This window comes from Arvicola amphibius, chromosome X, assembly GCF_903992535.2.
Source record: "Arvicola amphibius chromosome X, mArvAmp1.2, whole genome shotgun sequence".
Classification (NCBI taxonomy): Eukaryota; Metazoa; Chordata; class Mammalia; order Rodentia; family Cricetidae; genus Arvicola; species Arvicola amphibius.
The window spans coordinates 59,067,556-59,086,791 of NC_052065.1; the positions used below are offsets into that span (position 1 = coordinate 59,067,556).

At 35.4% G+C, this 19,236-nt stretch overlaps 1 protein-coding gene across 1 annotated transcript in view; it reads right to left on the minus strand.

The window, feature by feature from the left end:
* The window catches only part of Tex11 (testis expressed 11), a 327,793-nt gene that overhangs the window by 41,723 nt on the left and 266,834 nt on the right, over positions 1-19,236 (minus strand). The window contains exon 24 of the mRNA XM_038317046.1: positions 16,391-16,458. Coding sequence (XP_038172974.1) covers positions 16,391-16,458 — 68 coding nt within the window. The remainder of the gene's footprint in view (positions 1-16,390; positions 16,459-19,236) is intronic.

Consider the following 19,236-nt stretch of genomic DNA (forward strand, 5'->3'; position numbering starts at 1 on the left):
CAGGCTCCAAAGCTACAGAGAAACCCTGAAGAAAAGAAACAGTCTATATTAAATAATCTAGTCATAAAACATACATACAATATAATTTCATCTACATGAAACATTCAGAATATGCAAATCTATTTGAATGGAACATAAATTAGTCGCTCGTGAAATGCAAGAGTTGATAAAAGGTTCCAAGTTTCTTCATGAGGTAATGAAATGTTCTCTTAGTATGGTTGCAGATATCTGTATATAACAGAATCTATTGAATTATACATTTTATGAGTAAATTGTATGGCATGAGTTATATCCCAATACATTCATTTTTCCAAAGAAAAATTAAAAGTTAAAATACTAACTAGTTTGTTTGTGTGGTTGCCTGAAAGTGTATGTCACATGTGGGGGCACCTGCAGAGACCAGCAAAAGCCATTGGATCCCTTTGTACTGTATTTACAAGTGGCTATTAACTGTCAATGTGGGTGCCAGGAACTGAATTGGGATCCTTTGAAAATCAAGAAGTATTCTTGATTGCTAAGCCACCTCTCCAGCCCCCCACATTTGTTTTTCCAATTGAATTCGGTATATCCTATTGAGCTTGATTTCTTTTCCTCAGGATAATACCTGTAATTTTCATCTATATTTTTGCATGGACTAGAGACTATTTCCTTTTGTTGTTTTGCAGTATTCCATTATATGAAAATGATTCAATTTTTTAAAATATATCCTTCTGTTGACATAGTTGTTTCAGTTTTTTGCTCTTATGAATAGAAATAATGTGAAGATTCTTGTGCTTATTTTACTGAATAGATACATTTATTCTCCTTGAATATGTGCTTATGGGTGAGACTGCAAGGTCACTGCTAAATGTGCGAGTGTCAGGTTTGTGGAGATGCCACTAAACAGTTTTCCAAAGCGATTTAACCAATTGCATGCCTCACAGCAGTGCATAAAATTATTCAGTTGCTTCCCATCCTTTTTTAAAGTTGGGATTTTAAAAAGTCTTTTAAACTTTACCACAGGGGTGGGGCATGCATGCCTTGGTGGTGTATGTGGAGATCAGAGGACAGGTTTGTCAGTCACTTCTCTCTACCTTTCCACAGGTCCTAGAGAGTAAATTCAGGTCATTGACCTTGCATGGTTGTACAGAAAATGTTTTTAATGTTTTTACCCATGGAGTCATCTTGCCAGCCCAACAGTTGGTATTTTGATGTTAGGCACTTCAATGTGTTTTCAATGTGTGGTAATGGTGGCACACACATTGAGTTCCAGCATTTAGGAGGCAGAGGCAGGTGAGTTTGAGGCCATCCTGATCTACAGAGGGAGTTCTAGGACAGCCAGGGCTACACAGAGAACCCCTGTCTTGATAAAAGAACACCCACAAAAAAGTAGTCTCCCCATGGACTCATGGATTTGAACCCTTAATCCCTAGTTAGTGGTACTGTTTGGAAGTTTATGAAACCTTTAGGAGATAAAGTCTTGTGGGGAAAGTATGTCATTAGGGACAGGCTTTGAGGATTTATGGTCTTGTCCAACTTCCTGTTCTTCTCTGCTGCTAGTGTGAGGATGAAAATATGATCAGACAGCTTCCCTCCTCTGCTGACAGGAATTCTCTCCCTGTTGCCATGCCCTCTCCACCATGATGGACAGTATCTCTTTGGAACTGTTAGCCCCAATACATCCTTTTCTTCTCTAAGTTTCTTTTGGTCATGACATTTCATCACAACAGAAGCTAATTAACACATGGTAGCATCACATTTTGCTTCTAATTTATTTTTCCTTGATGAATAATGACATTAAGCATTGGACTTCTTGGTTATTTTTTTTATGATATTCCTATGTAATTTTTGTGCCTATTTTGCACTGGACTGTCTTGTTGAGTTGTAGGAGTATTTTTTTTTACATAGTCTGAAATTTGTCAAACTTATGTGTTGTCTTCTTCCTATTTGTGGTTTGTACTTTTCTCAGTGGTAGCTTTTGACAATCTAAAGTCTTAATTGTAGCAAGGTGTATTTTATAATTATTTTCATATATAGTTGACAATTCTTTGCATTCTCTAGATCATACAGATATTTCTCTATGATTTTTCTTACAAATTTTATTGTTTTACATTATGATATACCATTTTTTTTGAGATGGGATCTTACCATATTGCCCAGGATGGCCCTGAACTCCTGATCTTAAGTGGTTGTGTCTTAGCCTCCTGTTAGCCATGATTACAGACTGTGCCAATGTGCTCAACCTATCTCAGATCAATGTTTGTATATGGTATGAAGGAGGGATCAAGGTTAATGTCTTTCCCATACTGACATTATTTTAATATAAAACAAGAGCAACACAACAGACCTGTCCCCATTGTAAAGCACTGGACATGTTTGTTGTAAATCAAATCACTACTTGTTGGTCTATTTCTGGATTCTCTGTTTTGTGAAATAAGTTCTAGAATTCTACCTATCTTTTCCACAATTGTCCTTTGTATCTCCAAAATAAATTTCATATCATTCTGTCAATTTCTGTAATTAAATAAGCTGAAATTTTTGACTGGGATTCCATAAGTCTATGATCAAACTGGAAAAACTTAATAATATTTACTTTTCTAGCTTGTGAACATTAAGTATATACATATACACATATATATTATCCTCATTACTTTAGGTCTTTAAAAATTTCTAATGTTTCCCCTTTTCTGTCTCTTCCCCGAAGAGGCAGCTTCTGCCTCTCTCCATTCTCCCTACTTCTCCCTCCCCCCCATCTTTCTCTCCCTCTGTTTCTCTGATCTTTCCCCCTTTCCCCTTACCTCTTCTCCTCTTTCCCCTCCATAACCCACTAAATAAAAAAAAGAAAAAAATTCTAGTGTTTCAAAAAATTTCATAGTAGAAGTCTTCTACATCTTTATCAGTTAATTTCTAAGCATTTAATGGTATTTGAAGTGGTATTTCAAAAGTTCTTTTTCAACCGTTCTTGCTAGAATATAGAAATAGAATTAATTTTGTATAATGGCCTGTATCTACTAGCTATACCAGAATCACTTATTTTTCCAACATTAATAAAAATAAAACACAAATATCAAAAACCACATTATCAGTGTGCCTGTGCATCTATGCATATGCACACAGAGACACATGCACTTACAGTCCTAACAACTTTTTTGAAAATTTGAATTTGCTCCAACATGATAGGTATATCAGGGAATATTACATATAATATAAATTAAGTGTTCCTTTAAGTTTACATTTCTATATCAAATAGCAGATGAACGCACAGAACTACACATGTAAGTGCACAACTCAAATTTGTATCAGCCATCTCAGTTCATGGCATATGTTATGTGAGATCTGTTCATCTATGTATATTGCTACAAATTCCCCTCAGACTTCAATACTCCTCCTTCCATTACTTCATATTTCACAAGCTGCAATCCTTTCGACGTCCTTTCTTACAATCAGCCATCAGGACTATTTCAAGAGAAAATGCCGTATTTATTGAAGTATTGATGTATTTTAGTCATTTAACATATACCAAACGCTTACAAATTTTTATTAGGCTGTTATCTTTATAAAATATGTCTTTAAGTTCTCATGTATATTCCTAACTTCATTTTCTCCACAGATCCTTAGAATTTATTATGCACATTTGCATGGTAGAATCATTTTTAGTAACACATATGTTATGCTATAGCACAAATGACTATCTACATGCTATCTACAGTAACATGTGCATTATTGCTAACCTATATACCCATGAAAATCAGAGTTCTTAACCAGAGCACAGTATTATGCATAGTATGTTTGTCTTTAACCTTGTGTCCAAGTCAAAACAGTATTTTTCAGTTATTTTAAGTCAGAATTCTTTCTTCAGTTCCTTCAGTATGTTTGTGCAGTTAAATTTTTATATAGTCAGACTCACTTATCACAGTGTTAATTCTATGTGTAGTTCCCTCCACAATCTGGCTGATTTATTTTTATGTTATATAGAGTGAAATTACTCTTTATAGTATATAGTTAAATGGGTTTTGATAGTATATACATACATATCACGGCTCCTTACAAAACATCCCTTTGCTTTTATTTCTTATATTGCCCCTTTAAAGTGAATTCATCTCATGTCAAACTTCTGGCAATCACAAAAGTTATTTTTGGTTACTATACTTTCATTTATTTCAGGGTGCCAAACAAATGCAATTATCTCCATATAGATATAGTCTGTCATTTGTAACTTATTAAATATATTTAATATCAATTTATCACTGAACAGCATTTTATTGCATAGGTGTATCATAGTTCATTTATCAATTTCAATTTACCTTCTGGGTTCCTGTTAGAATTAATTATATAAGCATATCCTAGGAATGGCAGATTGTTCAGTTATCCATAGATAACACATTCAAAGTTATAATATATAAAACTGCTCCACTTTTATGATCTCTTTAGAGAGGCAGAACTCCCAACCAATATATATGCAGGGCAGAGAGTGTTTGCTCCACTTTCCAATACAGAAATTAAGGCTGAGAGTCAGGTATGGTGGTTCACACCTATGATTCCAGCAAGTTGAGGACAGCTTGGGCAAATTAAATCTGAGAGATCAATCTGTCCATAGATAGCTGTCCAGCACTAATGCAGAGTCAGGCAGGCTTATACTCTCGGGTGCTCTGATTCACAATCTACTACTACAAGACAAGTAGGGGAGAGGTGTGACTGGCTAGAAAGTTGGAATGGAACCTCAGAGACTAATTTTTGAAGTATTTAGCCGGACAAAGAGAAAACTAGCAAATATTTTGAAAATGGTCTTACAGCAAGATGATCACAGATAATCTTTAGGAGCTAGCCAGGAGAAAGTGATCAATTACAGATGTGATTTCTGGTAGTCCTGGAATTATCCCAACACAATGTTTGGTGGAGGCAATGGTAGCATATACCTCATTTCTTGGTACAAGCAGAGAAATCTTCATATCCATCATTAAAAATGAATTAAAGAGTAATATTGGTAATATTTGTCACAATGAAGATGTCATCTTCCAGTCTTAGTTTTTTGTATACTTTCATCATAAATGGGTATTTTTCTTTCATCTTTCTTTTCCATCAAGAAGAGCACATTTCCCCCCTTTTTTTTGGTTAATGTGCACTACCTTTTGAATTGCTGTATTCTTAAACTAAATACTAATTGGCCATAAATTATTCTTCTTTGTATATAACTGGATTAAACATACTATTTTTTTTTAGGACTTCTGTACCTATTATTCAGGATAAGGACCTCACTCAAGGACGTGTAGGGTGGTTTTTGTTTGTTTTTTGTATGTGTGTGTATGTATGTATGTATGTATGTATGTATGTATGTATGTATAATGGATACTCTTTTCTGATTCTGATATCAGGGTTATGGTAGCCTAACATCATTATGTTACTTATCTATTTTTCATATGTTTTATATTGAAATGGAATTAAATCACTTTCTCCACTCTCTTTCTGCCCTCTAGCCCCTTCCAGCTCCCCTCCCTCCATCCCTCCCATGTCCTCCCTACATTCTCTTTCTCTTTGATTATTATTGTTACATATATATGTATGTGTATATGCCCCCCACATCACTGAGTCTGTGTTTTGTTGTTTATGAGTATATAGTTTCAGGGCTGACCTCTCTGCACTGGACAACCAATAATGTGACACATCCCTGGGAGAGGCTAATTCTCCTCCCAGAAGTCACTGGTTGCCTGTAGTTCTTTGTCTAGGGGTAGGTAAGAGATATTTGTGCAAGATTGCCATTACTTATTAATATATTTGGTAGAATCTACTAATGAAATAATTTCCTTTACATAAAGGTATTTAAGATTTCATTTCTTTAACAGGCACAAAACTATTCAAAATATTTGAAACTGGCTTGTTCAGATTCTTTCTCTTTGAGCCAATTCTGATTCACCTGTCAGGAAAAAAAATAGAGCTTTCAAGGAATTTATTCATTTTGTCTATGGTCAACCTTATTATAGCATAAAATCCATTTTGGAAAATGTTACAAAATCTCTCAAAGATAGTATACATTCTATGGTTAATAAGTGTATTATTCTATATATGTCTCAATAGGTATTAATTGAGGCTTAGAGTTTGGGAAATCTTGCACAAATAATAATGAATATTTGTAGATCAACTACAGTACATCCTTTGATCAGGAGACACTGTGTTAAGATAACTGTATGGGAAAATGTCTGGATTTACATTTGTGTATTTATAAAGGAAAGATGCAATGAGATATAGTTAGGACTACAGAAACTTGAATAGCATTCCTGCTTAGGTCAGCCATTAAAGAAAAGGAATGGTAGTTGTCACCATCTCTTGAATCTTCAATGACTTCCTCATCTCTACCTCTACTTACTGCCTTTAGGGCTTTATCTCGTGTTGTTAGGGTAAGTTTATGAAGCCTGTGAGGCATAATTAAAACCAAATGCTGCCCAAACTGAAGACATCTAGATCAACGTCTACCACAGATATTTGGGCATCTCAATGTGTTAGTGTCATTTCATGGTATCAAAAAGTCAGAGAGAGGGGGGGGAGGGAGGCTCTAGGTCCCAGTATCCTCTTCAAAGGCATGCTTCTAATGACTTTACTTCCTTTTTTACTAGGCCTCACTTCTCAAAGGTTCCACTACCTCCTAATAGCATCAAGCTGAACGTCAAGCTTTTAACAGACTGGTTTTGAGGGGACATATATGAACATAGTACTCCAGCTACTTATCTAATTTCCTTTAAAAGGAAAACCCTGAAACTCATACTTTTATTTCTGGGGCCAAAGTCCTGACCTAGAATGTACTCCAGAAAATCCACTTGTTTGTTTAGCATACATAAAGATTAACTACAATTGCCTTTTCTCTTGGGCAAACTGAAAACAATCTTTAAGTATTTCTTAGCCATTGAGAACTAATCTCTACAGCAAAAGTAAACCATGACTGATTAGTACTTATTAAATCAATGGAACTATCAAGTAAAGACTGCCTGCTGAAGGGATATACATGTAATCTGAGTTTTAGTGTATAAACAGAATAGACTTTCCCCCCATAAATCCAACATAACTCTTCTTAAATGTTATCTGCCATCTGTGGTATTTAGATAAACTAGAATGACTTTTTCAGTTATGGGCTAGAAGCCCATAATATATAAATATATGATATAACACACACACACACACAACTCTGCCCTGCCAGCTGAACTATATTTCTCCTGGCAGAAGATTAATGCTAGGCTTTGTTCTAAAGCTCTCCAGTAGTATGTCTTGTTTATCTTAACCACCAAGACTTTCTGTAATAAACTGTTGTTACTTTATGCCAAAGTCAAGATTTTATCACTAGAGATAAATGAAATCCCATGAAAGAATTAAAGACTTTTCTCTTATGGTTTTATAATAACAATTTTACTCATGTTACAAAATAAACAACTTTAAGAAATTCAGTAACTAAGATTATTCTTTAGCCCCAACATTCCAAGATCTAAATTAAAAAGATCTCTATATTTCTGTGTTTGTGTGTCTGTAATTGAGAGAAGTCTTGACATTGCACTTCGAATGTAGAAAATATTTTGTCTTTGGGGGAATACTACAAAAGTCTTCTGAATTAAAGGATGTTCTGTTCCAATTGGTTTATAGACACACATACTTATATAAATTCTTAAAATATCCCCCTTTAGACTCTCTCTCTCTCTCTCTCTCTCTCTCTCTCTCTCTCTCTCTCTCTCTCTCTCTCTCTCTGTGTGTGTGTGTGTGTGTGTAAACACACACATGTATATATGTATAGGTTCAAGAGCAACCTTGGATGTCATCCTTAGGAGTTCCATCTACTTCCTTTTGAGGCAGGGACTATCACTTTCCCAAAGCTTAACAATTAAACTAGACTGGCTGATCACTGAGTCTCAGGTATTTTACTGCCTCTATGAGTTTGAATCCAGCCTGTTCTACATAAAGTTCCAGGATTGCAAAATGAAATCCTGTCTCAAATAATAAAAAAACTATACCTCTTTGTTTACTTTTGTAACGTATAAAGCATATATATATATATATATATATTATTTGCTCATTTGTTTTTTCTTAATGGAAATTGACATAGTAATTTAATAGTATTTAAGATACTGAAAATGTAAATCTCCCTAAAACTGACTCTGTATTTTGACAAACTCTTTTTCATCAATATCTATGTTTTGTAGTATGCCATATTTAAATTATTTCAAAGATATTTACTTAATTTAAAACACTGGGTTAATATTGAAGTTAATTAGTATATAATCATTGGATATCTACATAATTCTTAAGTAAAATTGAATATTTTTACATTGATTACTCATTGTAATTTTAAGTTTATATACTATTATTTCCATTTTTAAAACAGCAATATGGTTGGGTCATGTTAATGTGTTCATTCTTTTTTTTTAAAAGGATGGCAGCAGATAGGTGTAGTAGTGCATGGCTATAATCCCACACAATATCAGAAGTCTGAGGCCAGTAAAAGCTCAAAGTAAGACCCTACAAAGGGAGGAGGCTTGCAAGGATAGAAAGTGTGATACACATGTTCATAATCTCTGCTAGCCTGCTATGTCTGTGTACAAAAACTGTAGCCTTCAAATTTTCCTTTGAACTTGAAATTTTGAATAAAGGTTAAACACTAAACAAATGGTTGTTAGCTTATGCCTGGAATTCCAGCACCCAAGAAGTAGGAAGATCACAAATTGAAGACCAGCCTAGGATACATTTTGAATCTATTTCAAGAAGAAAGTATACAAAATAAAACCACACAAGAACAGCAGCAAACAATTCTCCTCCAATATAAAGCAATAAATAGCAGAAATTATATCATGCACAATAATTAAAAATAAGCATATGCTTCTCTTTCTCAAGGAAAATGAAGTTTGCTCCTGAGGCAGTGTGTGTAGAGGACAGAAGACTAGGGAGGGGTCCATGAGTGGAGAAAAAGGCTTTAAGAGTGGGAGAGGGTAAAAGAACACATTCAATCTGAAAATGCAAAGGCAAATAGTGAGAGTACAAAATTTTCATATAATATATATATAATTCTGTCATGGAGGAGAAGGGGATCATGGGGTCCCATCCTTTCTTGAGGATCTACAGGCAGACATGACAAACATGATTTCTGGGAGATAATTTTTTCCCTCTCACTTACATATTTTAATCACATTTTTTTTGTTTTTTGAGAATTCATATATGAAAACTGTGTTTATATCATTCCACCCTCAAATTCCTCATATTTCTCCATACTCCTTTTCTAATTAGTGGTCTCTTATTATTTATTATTGGTCATATATACATACATATATATATATGTACAAAAACTTATAAATATAACCTGCTGAGAGTATTTAGTGTTGCTCATATTTGTTTTAGGCTGACCTCTGGAGATAGCTAAACTATTAGGCACTTGTCTTCTAAGGAGGAAGCCTTATGAGAATTCTCCTATCCATACTGGCATGTCACTGGTGCTGTCACTTTTTCGGTCTTTGTTTTTAGGCAATCATATTGTTGCGGTAGCCTGTGTACAACTCTCCTATTACATATAGAAGATAGTATCTCCCAGAACATGTACCAGGAGACATCTCCTCTGCAGTGCAACCACAGGTAAGGTGACTCATGCCGCTATAAACAAATGCCCATTAATGCTCCAATGAGCAATCCTAACAAAACTCATTAAATCACACGCACACAAAGGCAAGAAAGTAGAAGGGGACTAGTTGGGAAGAAGAGAGTAATCATTAGAGCTGGGCGGAGAGCAAGAGAGGAAAATGTGGAATGAATGCTACAAATACATTAGATATATGCATGGAAATTTATGAAGACATAAACCCCATTTCTGTATATAATTAATATGTGCTGATAAAAATACTAAAAAGATGACAAAATCAGTTGCATTTCTATATACCAGTGTTGAACAACCTAAAAAGTAAATAATAAATAAATAAATGGCAAAAATAATTCAACTTACAATAGCTGCCAAAAATTAAATGATCAAGGAGTTGAAAGATCCACACAGTACTAACTAAAACACTTATGAAAGATATGAAAGATTTAAATAAAACAAAACTCCATACATTCATGGGCTAGAAGACTTTAGACTATAAATATATTCATGCCCTCAGCAATTTCTACTAAAATTTGAAGACTGTTTCCCCCTCAGAATCGAAAAAGTCAATCTTTACACTAACATGGAATTTTAAAAACCCTCCCCAACATGCCAAAAGAAATCTAGAAAGAAAAAAAAAACAAAGTAATAGCATTAATGCTTTGTTATTTCAAAAATGTCACACGCATACAGTAATCAAAACAGTGTGGTAATACTATAAGGTTATACATTACAGTGGTAGAATAGAATTAAGAGTCAAGAAATAAGCTCACTCAGCATGTATGGCCAGCTGATTTCAACAAATAGATACTAAGACCATTACACGGGAGAAGAATAATACCTTTAGCAAATGATGCTAAGACTATTGGATTTCCACAGATAAAAGAATAAAATCATATGCCTACTATACCACTAAGCACAAAAATAACTAAAATGCATTAATGCCATAATTAAAATGCTAATATTATAAAAATTATTATCAAAAGTGGTAAATCTTTTTCTTTTTACTAGATTTTATGTTTTGTTTTAATTACATGTATACATATATAACTTTGGGGTTATGGGCATATGAGTGCAGGTACCTGCAGAGGTCAGAGGAGTGTGTGTCAGATTCCCTATAACTGGAATTAAAAGCAGTTGAGAGCCACTTAATATGGGTGTTGGGTATTTAACTCAGGTCCTCTGAAAGAGCAGTACACACTTTTAACTGCTGAGCTATCTCTCCATCCCCAAAAGGGGCAAACGTTTATTTCTTAGACTCGGCAATGTATTATTAGATATAACACCCAAAGCAAAAGCAATGAAAGGAAAGAAGAAAAGTTGCACTTAAAAATAACTTCCATGTAGTAAAGGACATTATCAAAAGAACAAAAAGGCAAAATAGGACAAAACATTTGCAAATCATATATTTGACTTAAACAGGTAAGTGTTCCTCTACAAGGATAATACACAAATGACCGATAAACATATGGAAAGATGTTCCGCATCCTTAGCCATTAGAAAATGCAAACCAAACTATGACATACCACTTCATACCTACCAGAATGGCTATAATTTTCTAAATAAGCAGAATATTGTAAAGAATTGAAACTGCAATGCATTATTGGTAGGAATATAAAGTGGTACAGCTGCTGTGGTAGTTCTTCAAAACTTTAGATATAGAAATATCAGGTGACCCTTTAATCTTACTTCTAGGTATATATCTCAAATAAGAAAGCCTACGCACCAATGACCATACTATCAGTAATAACAATAACTAAAAAAATAGAAAAAAACAAGTGTCTATCTACTGATGAAAGGAGAGAAAAAAGTGATATTTGCACATTGGAGTAGTAAAAAAAGGAATGAAGTACTAATAAATACTAAAACATGAATTTTAAAATTATGTTAAGAGAAACAAGTCACAAAGGACATATATGATAATATATAAACAAATAATCTACAATGTGAAAATTCTAGAGACAGGAAAAAAAATGACAGCTTTCCAGGGACTTCAGGCTCAGAGAATTGGTGGTTACTGCTTAATGTGGTACACAACTTTTCTACTGGTGAAAAATAATCTTATAATACAAAATGGTATATAAAACCATGGCTGACTGTAATTAATATATTGACTTTTAAAAATAATTTTATTTATGTACATATATGTAGGACACTTGTATTGGTGCCTGCAGTGGCCAGGAGCTACAGTTACAGGCAGTTGAAAACCTTCTGACTTGAGTACTAAGAACCAAACTGGTCTTCTGCAAGAACAGCAAGTGCTCTTAACCACTGAGCCACCTCTCCAGTCCTTCTTTCTTTCTTTTTTTCATTTTTTTATTAAAAATTTCCATCTCCTCCCCTCCTCCCACTTCCCTCCCCTCCCCTCCACCCATACCCCCACTCCCTCCCTCTCCAGGCCAAAGAGCAGTCAGGGTTCCCTACACTATGTTAAGTCCAAGGTCCTTCCAACTCCCCCCAGGTCCAGAAAGGTGAGCATCCAAACTGACAAGGCCCACACAGAGCCTGTCCACGCCATAGAATCCAAGCCCATCGCCATTGTCCTTGGCTTCTCAGTCAGCCTCCACCGTCAGCCACATTCAAAGAGTCCGGTTTTGAATGTGGCTGACAGTCCTTCTTTCTTTAGAGAAAGTTGATATATAAGCCTGTCTAGACTGGAGCTCAGTATGTGGCTCACACTAGCTTTCTGCTTCAGCCTCCTAAGTGCTGGGATTTCAAGTGTGAACCACCACATCCAGATGCAATGATGCTGGATCGTACAACTTATACACTAAAAAGGCAGAAGTATTAAATTTATGTTCTATATGTTGCTGCAATCAAAGCTTTTTCTGAAACAGTTATGCATTGTATTCCAACAAAGGATCTTGTTGGGGTTAAAGAGATGGCTCAGTGAATAAAGACCTTTGCCATACAAACCTGATGACCTGAGTTCAAACCCTGGAAGCCACGTAAAAGTGTAGAGAGAAAACCAACTACACATAATCATCTTCTGATCTCCACAGCTATGCTGTGACAAGTGTGTGTGCTTGTGTACATGTACACGCACATGTGTACATATACACACCCAAAACAAATAAGAATTTTGTCTTTTCTTGAATAAGATCAAAGTAAGGTATATGCACATATAAAAATTTCACAGTGTAACCCACTGATTTGTACATTTAATATGACTAAATAATTACAATAGAAGAAAAAATGATTTTAGTTTCCTACATTCTAATATTATTGGTGACCCTAAATTAAACTGCAGATGCTAAATCTATATAATTTATCCTCTTTTTGGAGAAATGGCCTCACTATGCATCCTTGGCTAACCTAGAATTTACTGTGTAGACCACACTGGCTTTGACTGAGTTCTGGGATTAAAGATGTGTGCCATCACGCTTGGCTAATTTACCAATTTTTCACAACCTCTGATGTCTGAAGAATCTGCTATATATTATTGGTCAGACATTATATTTTGAACAGAGAACAAGATTCTAAATGCTCCACAAAAAAAAAGCAGCAGTAGGTACTGACATGTCAGAGGAGATTCTTAGAGCTTCTGAGCCGACAGCACTTAAACACCTTTCAGATCTCACCAGTGGACCAAGTCAGGCTTCCCAGAAATCACTTCTGAGTTTAGAAACATATAGACAAATGGATAAAGAAAATGTGGTACATTTACACAATAGAGTATCTCTTAGCTGTTAAAAACAATGACATCAGGAAATTTGCAGGCAAATGGATGGAACTAGAAAAAAAATCATCTTGAGTGAGGTAACCCAGACCCAGAAAGACACACATGGTATGTACTCCCTCGTAAGTGGATATTATATGTAAAGCAAAGGATAACCAGACTACAATCCACAACCCCAGAGAGGCTAGGTAACAAGGAGGGCCCAAAGAGGGACACATTGGTTTCCTGGGAAGGGGAAATAGAAGACATCTCCTGGGTAAACTGGGGATGGGAACATGAACAATGGGGTTGGGGAAGGGATAGAGGGGGAGAGTAATGAAAGATGTCTTGAGGGGCATTTCCGGGTCACGGAGAAACCTGGTGCAAGGGAAACTCCCAAGAATCTATAAGGATGACCCCAGCTAGGACTCCTAGCAATAGTGAGTGGAAAGGTGCCTGAACTGTCATCTACTATAATCAGATTGGTGATTACCTTAATTGCCATCAGAGAGGTTTTATCCAGTAATAAATGAAAACAAATGCAGAAGTCCACAGCCAAGTAATGGGCCAAGCTCTGGGAAACTTGTTGAAGAAAGTAAGGATTATAGGAGCCTGAGGGTGAGGTGGGGAGAAGGGTGGGGAGGGGTGGAGGTAGGGATTGGGTGTCAAGGTCATCACAAGGGAACCCTCAGAGACAACTAATCTAGGCTCATAGGAGCTCACAGACACTGGACAAACAGCTAAGGAGCCTGCATGGGACCGACCTAGGCCCACTACATATGTGTGACAACTGTATAGCTTGGCCTACTTGGGCACTATTAGCAGTGGGAGTGAGGCCTGTTCCTGATGTTTTGGCAGGTTTTGGGAACCTATTCTCAGGCTGGACTGCCTTACCAGCTTTAATATGAGGGGAGGAGCTTAGTACCACCTCAACTTGATATGTTATGCTTTGTTTTGGATTTGGTCACTTATATACTTGTCTAGTAGTATTTCAGTATGGTATTCATTTGAAGTTCCTTAGTAACTGTATATGTAAGCATATATACACATACAAATACAAACACATACATCAAAGAGGCATAGATCACTTAATGATGGGGAGAAATGCACCATTATGCAAACATCATAGAGTATACTTATACACGAGAGCTATGATGTCACTAGGCAACAAGTTTACAGGCATCACTGTTGTATACTCAATCCACTTTTAACTGCTATTGCTAAGCTATGAATGGTGCATGATTTTATATACATAGATATGTAGTGCTAGGGAATAAACACAGGGCCTCACATGTTAGGTACACTTTACACAGAGCATGTGCAATACACATGTGTATTTAGGTGTGTGTGTGTATGTATGTTTGTATGTATATTCACATATACACTTGGACTATAGATAATTAGATCTATCTATCTATCTATCTATCTATCTATCTATCTATCTATCTATCTATCTACCTACCTACCTACCTACCTATTTGATTCTATTATGAGGTATCCCCCCCCCAAAATAATTGGCATTTATGGCAACTCAACTCAGAAATCACAGCTATTCATCCTACAACAAGAGTCTTTAAAAAAATTTATATTAAAACCTAACAATACTCTCAATTTTCTTGGGGTGAAGACCCCAAGCTAAGTGATAGATTCCCCACAAGACTTGAAGGTAGATGGAATACCACCGGACTTATTCTTTAGCTCTTTGGCTGGGTAAATGTCCTGTCCTATTTTTACAACAATCCTTGAGAAATTCCACTGGTACTGACCAGTTTTCGATCTTTCAGGTATTATAATCTTAATCATTTCCTCCAATATCTGTTTCTTGCTTCCTTTTTTCATCTTCCTACTTTCTTTCTCTCCTCTTTATCATCAACTTCTGTGTGGTATCTAAATTTTCTTTTTCACTGCTCCCTTCACCTCTATGCTCTTTCCTGTCGATATTTTCATCTTTGTCCGCTTCATAAATTCTTTCTTACCATTCTCATCATCCTAGTATGAGGTATTTTCAGGATACTCTTTCATTTTGTTTGAAAAGATACTCAGGCTGCGTTTTTTTCTCATTTATTTATTAATTCCTGATTTTTGTTTTATCAGATAATTTTTATTTTACTTACATGTCTTATAATATATTCAGATTTTTCTTGTCATGAATTCTGTAAATATTGAAATAAGCATACATAGAACAAGGTATGTTTTCTGTTCTTAAGATATAACACGTTTTCAGACATCATTAGAATTTTATGAAATCTTCTATAGTAGATATGTTATTTATGTCTTCTTAAATCTTGACTTTTGCTGTTTTATTTAATTAAATGGCTACCATAGATTGAAAAACAAATTAAATCTCATATATTTATGTTAATTTTTGTGCTTCACCTCTTTTTATTAAAAATCTGTCAAAGATATCACATATGCTCAAAAAACTCAAAAGGTCAATTATTTCTAAATCCTATGAAACATAATTCATACCACATATTAAAAATAGACCAAATAAACTTATTCCAGAAAAGCAATAATGATTTAATTTTAGGAAATTTATTATTATGATTCAGTATACTGATAGTTTAAGATAAACATCATTATCTCCTCAGAATCTGACAATACCCATTGACTCAAAACAATTCAATACATGAACAGATGGAACACACTATAAAAAAAATCTAAAAAAAGCCAATATCTACTAAGGAAAACAGAAAGAACCTATTCTATAACTTCAAAATGCCTTAGAGTTTTGATAACAAACTTTAGCAGTATATAATATTTGATTTGAAGTCCTACTAGCAAATAAGAGAGTGTGAAATCTAATGACCTAAGAGTAACACATTATATGAGACAATAATGACCTACTTTTCAGTTAATATCATAATTTCTTAGAAAGTATTATCCTCACTACAAGCACTGTACTAAGTAAAATTCTAACATACAGCATAGAAAAATTCGACAAGAATAATTTTACTGGTTATAAAGTACGGTCCAAATTTCTGGTAGCCAAATTTCTAGTGACTTTATTATTTAGATCATAAACTCTCTTCTTTTGTGGTACTGGTATTAAATCCAGGGTCTCATACATAGTAGGCAAGCACTGTACTACTGAACTACATCCTCAGCATAAACTCCCTTTGTAAATGTGTTACCAAACCCAAGCCCCATTGTACCTGTTTGTTTCAGGCGATTCCAGACAATTTTGCATTTCTGGGTGTTTTCAAGTGACATTCTCAGTAACCTTGTTCTATATATACATAAAAATAACAGAGTAATTAATCTAAATGAAAAGAACTTCATGCAAATTAATATAATTCCAAATTATATTCACTACAATAGTTATTAGTAAAAATAATAGAAAATTATTTTTAACCAAACACTTTGCAATAAGTATAGCAATACTAACTTTCAAATATTCTTTTCCTTATTGTATTAAGAAAATGAAGATTAACAGAAAATCTTGATCATTACCAATTTCTTTAATAATACAGAATATAAGAAAATATTTACCCTGGGTGGTTGTATGAGAGCTCCATAAATAGCTCTTCAAATAATAACTGGTGAAAATTATAAAATATAATTATGTCAGGCTAGGGGTATAGTCCAGTAGTACAGAGCTTGCTCAGCATGTGTGACACACTGGTTTTATGCCCCTAAACTTTGTTCTCTCTCCTCCCAATAAAATCGAACAAAATGCAATCACACAAAGTCACAGAAAATTGCCCAGAGGATATGTATTTATTTGCTCCCAGAATCCTACTAAGTAGCAGTGAGGCAGTGAGAGCCTAGACATATGAGACATGACATGTTTAAACCCTCATGTCAGTGTGATAGAACTGTTTTAATCAGACATGGCCAAGCCTCCAGGCTGGGATTCTTAGGAGTTCCAATACTGCTGGACTTAGCCTCCACTAAGATCTGTATTATAAATGCTCTACTATAAACAAGCACAAGTCTTCTACTCAGACTGTATTTATATTATAGGACTATTACAGGGCAAAAGCAAGGCAAGCTTAAAATACTTGGTCTCAATTGTTCTCATCTGAATGAGCTTAGAGGAGAGTTTCTATGCTGAGAGACACAAAGCAAAAGTACCAAGGACCATAAGTATTGCACAGTCTTCTACTCATAGAGCTGAATATCTGATATAAACCAAGCACTACTATCTTTATCCCTCAGACCTAAAACAGTGGTTCTATTCCATCTTAGTAAAGGCATGTTATGAGCTCTGAAGTTTTCCCTAAGGAGAAGGACTTTAATTAGAACAGAGCCTAGAGAAATTCAAGTCCAAGGTCACTGTAAAAACTCTTGAAGATTTTGTTAGTGAACACAAGAGGGGACTGACAACTCAACACAAAACAGACCAATTTGAAGTTTACAGACAAATTGGGTAAATAGGCAATTATAAATGTCATTTTCCATCCAAAGGGGCATTATTTTAAGTGGATCACATTGTAGAGAAATTTATGTCCAAGAACACTAGAGAGTGAAAGAGCGAGAGAGGATACAATCAACTAGCAAGTAGGATGTACATTAACAGATGTCCATTTAGAAGTTTAAAAGGGAGATCAAGCTACAGAGTGCTTGTATTAAAAACTACATGAAGGTAGAAAGGAGACTAGGTGAGGAGAAGGGGGTCATCAGGAGTTGGAAGGGAAAGAAAAGTGGGTGGTGGCTGGTGAATATGATCACATTATATATACATAAAATTATCAAAAAATAAAACTGTGGTTTGAATGTGAAATGTTTCCCATAGGTTCACTTGTTTGAACACTTGGTTCCCAGTTGGTGATGGTATTTGGGAAGGTTGTAGAATATTCATCAGGAGGAGTCTCACTGGAAGAAGTGGATCACTGGGAACAGACCTTAATGTTTTATAGCCCAGTCCCCCTTCCTGTTTACTGTCTGCTTCCTGACTGTGGTTGTAATGTGACAAGCTTACTCACTGGCTCCTGCCATTCTGCCTTCTTGCCTGCTGCAGTGAGAAGCAAAGTTAAATGTTTGAGGCTATTGTTTATGTTTTCACTCCCCTAGACAAGTTTGTTTGGCCCAATTTCACTAGATAGGCTTGATCACATGTGGGTGGGAGGTACATGGACAGGAAATAAGTCAGTATATATTCTTGTCCCTGATTGAGTATGGGATGGGAGTCATGATGGCTGTATACAAGCAGAGGGCATGTCAGGATATCTGCTTGCCCCTTATTAGCCTTGGTGGGAAATTTGATGTCCTTTTAAAGCCTCTGCAAAGTTTGACTTATGCCCATTTTATGGGAAACCAGGAATGGACCTGACTAGAGTTGATCCTCCTGGCCAGTATTTAATTAAAGATGCTTCAAATTTGGCTCAAAATTGTGGTGGTGGTCTTATTCCTGCCTGGTGTGATTAACACTGCCACATCTTGCTTACCATGGTAGACTGTGTCTCTCTGGAACTGTAAGCCTGAATAAAGCCCTTCTCCCTTAAGTAAAATGCCTTAAGTCAGGGCATTTTATCACAGCAAAAGAAACATACTAACAGAGAAATTGGTACTGGGAAGTGGGACTGCTATTGTGATAAACCTGACTATGTGAATCATAGGCCTTTGGGAGTATTTTACACCAGAAATGTGTAAGAGTTTGAAACTTTGGGCTAGAAAAGCCCTTGAATGCAGAGCTTAAAGGACATTCTAATAGGAGTTTGGAAGACCAGAAAGCATAGAATAATGTGAACTATGGAAGATTATCTTATGAGGTTTTGGAGGGTGATGGGGCTCTTTTTGGGCTAGAAGCCATTTAGTTTTTATTTACATAAATAATCAGGCTGCATTATGCCCTTGTCCCAAGAACTTAAGCGAAGTTGAATTTAAGTTATAGCCTAACTTGTTAGGTAGAGGAATTTAAAGGCAGGACAATGTCAATGATATGTCATAGTTACTACTCACTGCTCTCATTTTAGGAAAGATAAAGTGGAATAAAAGGAAAATTTTAAATGTGAAGTTTGGTGAGGAAAGTTGTATGAAAAAGTTTAAAGTTGTGAAC